The sequence below is a fragment of the Penaeus japonicus genome, unplaced genomic scaffold (assembly GCF_977035675.1).
Source record: "Penaeus japonicus unplaced genomic scaffold, GWHDUDI00000001_assembly GWHDUDI00000003, whole genome shotgun sequence".
Taxonomy (NCBI): Eukaryota; Metazoa; Arthropoda; class Malacostraca; order Decapoda; family Penaeidae; genus Penaeus; species Penaeus japonicus.
The window spans coordinates 2839531-2847030 of NW_028234405.1; the positions used below are offsets into that span (position 1 = coordinate 2839531).

Sequence of the window (7500 nt, forward strand, 5' to 3'; positions counted from 1 at the left end):
AACAACTATCTTTGTTTATTTTGATTCGGGTTATAGAGAAAAGTCATGTTATTTGGAATCTACAGATCAAGATCTACATCATGAGACTTGAAAATAATTGCTAGCATCCATTGGAAAGATTAGAGATTAATGATCAAGTTGATATTCTTATAACCTTTTAATGGGCACCCTGCTGTGTCATATTTTTCTTTTCTTGGGATCATTTCTTATATTCTTTTTACTTTGCTCTTTTTAATATGTCTTTGGTGTGTTAGACCTAGTGCCATGGCTAATGTTTTCTTTCAAAGGAGTTTGGATGAAGTTTAGCTCTCATCTTCAGTGTAGATTTAGCAAATCTATGAAATGGAGTGTGGTATACACTTCTTCAGAGGAATGGATTTTCAGGTACTCCTTGAAGTAGGTATGGAAGAATAGCACTGCTTAGATTTTTTAAGTCATGCATTTATAAATGCTGTGATTTGGATATTGCTAAGATACATACTGAAAAGGGTTGGGGTGTGTCAATATGGATCAAGAGGTAATGCTTTTTCAGTTTTTTTGTTTAACTTAGACCCCACTCCACTGGTATCTGAAGTTATCTAGTTCCCATCAAGATGAACTGGAGGCATATTTTTGAACTTATCCTGGCAAAACTTAACCCATTGTGGACGGGGCGTCTAACAACCTAACTGGTTGTCAGGACGGGCGGCCAATGACACTAGTGGCACCAGCTAAAAATTAGAGGGACGGGAAAGTGTTTTCTCCGCCTCGTGGGTAGTGCAGACTAGTCCAAACAGTATTTTTCCATAAATTCATCATAAAATGCAGGTTAAGGCTGACTTTGGAACTCTGTAGCTCTGGAGCTAGCACCGTTACAGCCATAATACTTCATGACTGTGTGCGCGCTTCACCTGTGAGCAGATCCCGATGTCTCATCATGTACACATTGACACCTGTCAATATATGGCAACATGTATGTCATGACACCCATCCGCAATGGGTTAAGTATAGGCCTTGAGGTCATGGCAATAACTCTGCAAATGAGAAATCAAAGCAAAAATATCTAATTCAAAATTTTACATTTAACAAGCTTACTCATCAATATTTGGCCATTTGAATATATTTTCTCCAACATGACTGATTCATTATGATCAGTTCAGTTCAGACAGATTTGCGAAGACGTCGCTTCGCCCAGGTTGTGTGAATGGGGTAGCCCGGTCTCTATTGGCTATAAGTGCTGACTCATCTGATCATCATAACTGAACTCTTACTGTGGCGGTCGGAGTGCCTGTAGGTGCTCCAGTTGCCAGGGGGCAAGTGACAGGCATAGCTGTCTAACCAGCATGGCGGCTGTCGTCTCTGGGCCCTGCCTGAGGAAGCGAGTGTGCTTGCATTCCATCAGGTAGTGCTCTAGTTTGGCGTCCGGCACGCCACAATGCTCACAGCGTCGCTCATCTTGCCCAATAGTGGGAATGATTTGCCACGCACAAGAGTACCCTATTCTCAGTCTGTGCAGACTGACTTCAGCACACCTTGATATTCTAGGAGAGATTATCAGCGACTCATAGCCTGTGGCGTCTGAGTACCAGCTGGCCAAGAGGGAGGTTCTCGCTTCCTCTCTATGTCGCTGCAGGGCACCGACCTGCCCTGCAACCATCGTTTTACGCCTTAGCAGTTCCTGGCTAGGATGCACGACAAGATCACTCAAGGGTTTCTTCCTGTCTTCCTCCGCTAACCTGTCAGCTACGTCATTCCCTTCAATACCAACATGCCTTGGGATCCAGTTGATGATGCGTCTTCCCTGATCCAGGATTCTCTGAGCAATGGTGAGAATCGTGGCTATCAGGTAAACATTATCAAGGGGCGTGCTTTGTTGCAGGCTGTCAATGGCGGCCCTAGAGTGCTCTGCCTGGAGCGAGGAGGCATTGTTAGATACCCGCATAGCTTTCTCTATGCCCCTTGCTGCAAAACCGGCGCCTGCAGTGCCATCCGTGAAGTAAGTTTTACTATTCAGCGGCGTGATTGCTGTAATGTTCCTCTCCGCCTCCGACAGAAAACTCTATCAAGGATCGTGCCCACGGCAGGGCTGTGACATAGTCAGGGTGGGGAAGGTCCATGCCCTTAATCAGTAGTGTCTCTTTGAGCTCAAAGCGTTTCAGTACTCTGGTTGTGTGAGACAGCCAGGTGTTGTTAGCAAAGAGCTCTTGGTTCTGTGCAAGCCGACGCTGCACTCTCTGTCTTAGCTGCGAGTCCAGTGGGGACTGTAGGACATTGGCAAGGAACTGGGCCACCATCTGATCAATCCGGGTGTCCAGGGGAAAGAGTTTGGCCTCCAAGAGGAGGTTAGTAACCTTAGCCCACCCAGGGGCACCCAGAATAATCCTGGCGGCTTCGTTTTGTACGATGTCGAGCCTTTTCCTGAGTCCAGGCTTGACTGCGATCAGGGCGACGGAGGCGTACTCCACGATGGGACAGACAGCGTGCACGTAAAAAGATCTTAGTACGCAGTAGCTGTTCAGAGGCTTGTATCTGCTGACATTTGTTGACTTACTTTTATACCAAAGTTTTCTATTTTTAGGAAGACTTTAGTTTCAACTGTAGGCTATTTTAAGTTATTTAGAATACATTCAGTAAGGTTTGGTATAGAATTCAATATTTATGTGATATTCACAAATTAGATTTGATTTTTCACATTATGGCATGGACTACTTACAAAGCCTTAAGTCATTTGATTGTGTAACTGAAGTTGAAATCTTTGAAATATGTGTGTATGTTTTTGAGTGCGTGTTTTTGAAAGTTCAATGCACTCTCCACAAAACACACCAATCTGCAATATACTAATTGAGGCAATCCTCAATTTTTTTTTATCCATCACTTTGTTGAAATTGATGTCCATTTCATGATTGTTTTCTTTGTTGAAGACATTGCATTTAATTTACTTTTGAAAGATTACAATTTACATAAATTATAATTTTGCAATTTTCCCTTTCTTCACTCCTTTTCATTGTTATAATAGTATATAATTCAGCTGTAAAACATCTTCCTTTAAAATGTACTAATTATGTTTATATACGTCCGTATTTATGAAAGACTTCCTTTGCATTTGTTTCTTTACCATAAGTATGCTTTGTTTCTAATTATAAGTACTTTTTAAATATAACAAATAAAACAACATATTTTCTTTCAAAAAATTTCTTTGAAAAAACCTACATTATTGTTTTCTTTTCAGATTGTTTTTTAAAAAGTAAATGGTGAAGAATATGACTTTGTTATATAACAATTTACTTCTAAATGTTTAATACATTTTTTTATAAGGTAACTATATATTATAAACTTTGTCCATTTGAATAAATAGATTAACAGATATTTAACAAAAAATTACCTTTGTAAATAAAAAAAAAGGGGAAGAAAAGACCTATTGATATTATATACTCAGACTACATCAAGTAATACCCAAAACTGCTATCATTGTCAAATTTGTAAAGCCATGAAGATTGGCTATTCAACATATGAATAAAAAAAACTGAAAGCACTGATATCAAAAATATATTCCAAATAGTTCAGTCCACTTTTAGAACATGCAAACTGGACTTGAAATGCATACATCTTTGAGAAAGTAAATGAAAACTGTTAACTGTTTTTTCTCATTAAATCAGGAAATTCGTCAACATTCATGTGATCAATACCCCAGACTGGTGCTAAGTTCTTCGAACTATCACTGTCAGTAATCATCTGCGAATCCTCGTTTTCACTGTCCATCTTTTTGTTAGTATCGGTTCCACTGGTTTTCCCAGGACTTGTAATTCTCCTTGCCAAGAAGCTCTGTCGGGTTATGTTCTTCACCATGGTCATCCTGCAACGAAATTTTCTATTAAATATGCAGAGCTTACTTGATGATTTTGACTCAATATATGCAATTCCTTTTTTTTTTTTTTTTTAAGTTCCGGTAACCCATTCACGACGAGATATTTTTTCGCCTACTCCCGCCGAACCTCTCAGAGTGTTTTTCACCCACCCTATTCTTTTAGTGGGGCATCGAAAAAGATGTTTTCTACTTATCATTTTTTCTTCCAAAACAAAAAGAATAAAATAAATAATCATACATGTACATACGAGTGTGTACCAGTACTTCGTGATGTGATGTGACGTGATATCACAATTAATTGAAAAATTAGAGGTATTACATTGGTAATTTTTTTTTTTTTTTTTCTTGGCCAACCACATTTGATTCTACAATAGTTTTTTGACTCAGATCTTTTTAATCAACAGATCAGCAGCAGAAATTACCATGATGTCATCAATATCACATAGTTTTCTGTGATATTATTATTATTATTTTTTTTTTTTATTATATCACATTTTATTATATTCAAATACCTAAACTAAAGTAACAGAGATTATAAAAAATATTTATATCTAAAAACAATCTAGCGTTCTATTGCTGACGTTTCAGCACATCACAATTGCCCTGCCCAGAACTTGGTGAGAAAATGCAAGTCACCTCAGGACATCACCCGAGTCCGGGAATATTTTACGACCATGTAATAGGATGTCAACCGGTGCGAATGGGCTAAACTGTTGAACTTAAAAAGGTGCCAAATAACTCAAGAGACAGAAAATATACTGCATATATCTGGCTTGTACCAGATATTGCAAAAAAATATTTAGAGTCCAACTCTACTATTGTATTTAGTAAGATGCTAAATCAAAATGTACAATTTAACCCATTCAAGCCGGGGCTATTCCGGCTATAAAAGGTCGGAATGCCAGGGTTTTAAAAAGCATAAGCCTAACGCCTCGGGATTCTCGGGCACACTAGCCGCGAGCGAGCGCTGTACGCCCGCTCACCCCACGCGCCAGCCTTAACCAAATATCTCGTCGCCGGCATCTGATCCAAACACCTCTGAACGTGACAGCAAGTCAACCAGCACGAATGGGTTAAAAACAATAATGATAAAAACACAAAATGCAACAAACATATATTCCAAAATTATAGTTTACCATTTAAATGTCTATACTAAATGATACATATTGCTAATTAAGCAAAAAGGGGCATTTGTGGTATTACTCATTATTTTGCAGACTATTTCATTATCAAGTGATGATACTTTGTTACTAATTAATTAATTCACTGCAAAGATAGTGTATTTGTGTCTCACAAAAATACTAGAAATATCAAAATAAGTTCTGGCTAAACATAAATTCATGCAAATTTACATTTGCTTCTTATTCATGACAAAATGAACTTGAGACTGAGCCTTCAAACTTTTATAACTTTATAAAAGGTCTTTATACACCAAAATATTTCTTACCCTGGTATGTCACAGTATCTTTCCTTTGTAGAAATTTCTTCATTTAGTCTCATGTTAGCCCCATCTCTCAGAAGCCGCATAGCAATACGAGCGATATTATATGCATCATCCCGGCCACAGTGGGGTTTGCCTTCAAATCTCATTCCCAATGTGCTTAACATGTCTTTTAGGCATATCTGCAAATATTTAAAATTGGAAAGACATGAAAAAAAAGGATACGATCAACATTTTGAATCCTCTCCATAAAAATTCCTAGGACCCACAAGTTAAAATTTATCAAAATATCTATGAATTTATATCATATATAATATATGGAGTGAACAGATATCTATATCAATAATAAAGGTTTTTAATCTAATAGACATTTATTCTATCCTTACTCTTTTGGAGTTGTAAAAATTGCTGTAAGTTTTCCTGATGTTGATCCACTGTTTGCACCATTTAGGAAATGGCAAATTAGATATCTGTGGATGAGATAAAATTGATTATAATCATATTAGATAATAGTATTTATATCACTTTGTACATATATGCTATTATCTAAAAAGTTTCTACACAGGATACTTGGTAATAAAAACTTTACATAACAGTGCTTGAAAGTTTACAGTAAGGCAATATACACCTTATTTCATTTATGACTAGAATCCATGCCCATCTTGTTACTTCTAAACCCAAGGTCATCCCTATAGGAAACACTCGAAGGTACTCAGGTACTGTTTTAAACATCAGCCAGTGCCGTGAGACAAGTTGTGCACTCTATAAGCATAATAATAATCTCTCTCTGAACTTCTGGTAACTCTTTAGTGTGAGGTTTGTATTAGCCAATTGATAGGTTATCTCAATATTGAATAGACTCCATATCAGTTCATTCAGTATAAAGGAAGTAACAGGATTTCATGGGATGACAAAAATAGGCCTTTGTTGGAGATTTAAAATTCATATTTTCATCTTTTTCTTCTCTTTTTCTTTTCTTTTACAAACTATACAAGAGAGGAATATGACTCAGACTTGTATTGCTTGAGAATATGGGCACAAGGGCTCAAAATAGGCACATAGTCAAAGAGGCACTCCACACAATGAGTAAATACATCAGACCCTCTTCCTCAAACTATGATTAACGCAGACCTTGTCCTGCCTATAGTGATCTCTATTTGCTCTCTTCTACTCATGTAATGAACTAGACACAGCACTCTGGTGTCACTCTGGGGGAATGGACCGGCCCCCAGTACTGACCCCCTCTTATGCGAGAATATTGGCCAAAGAACCCAAAGCATTTGGGATGTTTATAATTATCAATATTGTCTAATGATATAAATATATTTGAGGCAAAGAAAGTAAAATATGCTCTTCTCCAGTCTACATCACCTTGCACTGTAGATACATAAACCTCCCCATGTCCCAGGGTCCATCTGTCACCACTGCAAATCTGCCTGAATGTTGTATTAGATTGTGCTCTGCCAGCCACTTTTCAAAATTCTTGAGGACTTCAGGAAACTCTGGTGCATAATTCACATGGTCCTGCCGAAGGTAAACACTGGCTTAACATGAATTGTAATAATATCATTAAAGATATGATGATCAAGATTTTTTTCTAATCCCTAAAGGTCGTGCTGTCTTGTGATCTGATACAATAATGTACTAAACAATGACCCCTAATTCATTCAATAAAAAAAAAGGTAAGGTGGAATAATTGTATATTACAAATTAAAATCTACATTATCAGATTTGAAAACACTACAATAATTTTCTGGCTTCCTGTGGAATACTGGTACAGGTTACCAATGCATTTACCTGACTTCACAAAGTGAAATATTTACTTATTGTATGTTTAAAAACTACAAGTTTTATACCTAAAGAGATTATTAATATATTTCATTTCGGAATTCTCAGTTGTACTCTTCCATTCTATAGAGCCTTGAAGGTAAATTTTAATAAATAACAATAACAGCGCATATTAATCTTTATAGCTGAATATAAACAAGGATCCTTTATGCAATGAAATCCAAATTTGTAATCTGGACATAAATTACAAGATTCCTCTAATCTGCTTTCATTTAGATTTACAAAGTATTACTTTAAGAATTATTGCCAAAAAAACAGCTACTGGCAAGTTAACCCCTTCAACACGAGGATGCGTATACTGCGTCCTCGCAGCACTCGCGTCAAACCCGAGGACGCGCATACTGCATCATGGCTGAGTTCTGGTAGA

General features: G+C 37.3%; 1 protein-coding gene across 2 annotated transcripts in view; it reads right to left on the bottom strand.

Moving 5' to 3' along the window:
• Positions 1 to 3155: 3155 nt before the first annotated feature.
• Positions 3156 to 7500, bottom strand: part of LOC122243097 (3'-5' exoribonuclease 1) — a 9450-nt gene continuing 5105 nt past the window's right edge. For both annotated transcript variants that reach the window (XM_043000570.2, XM_043000569.2), the window contains exons 6-9: positions 6657 to 6809; positions 5672 to 5755; positions 5292 to 5467; positions 3156 to 3832 (exon numbers count right to left, since the gene is read on the bottom strand). In XM_043000570.2, the coding sequence (XP_042856504.1) occupies positions 3610 to 3832; positions 5292 to 5467; positions 5672 to 5755; positions 6657 to 6809 (636 nt within the window). In that variant the 3' untranslated portion in view covers positions 3156 to 3609. The remainder of the gene's footprint in view (positions 3833 to 5291; positions 5468 to 5671; positions 5756 to 6656; positions 6810 to 7500) is intronic.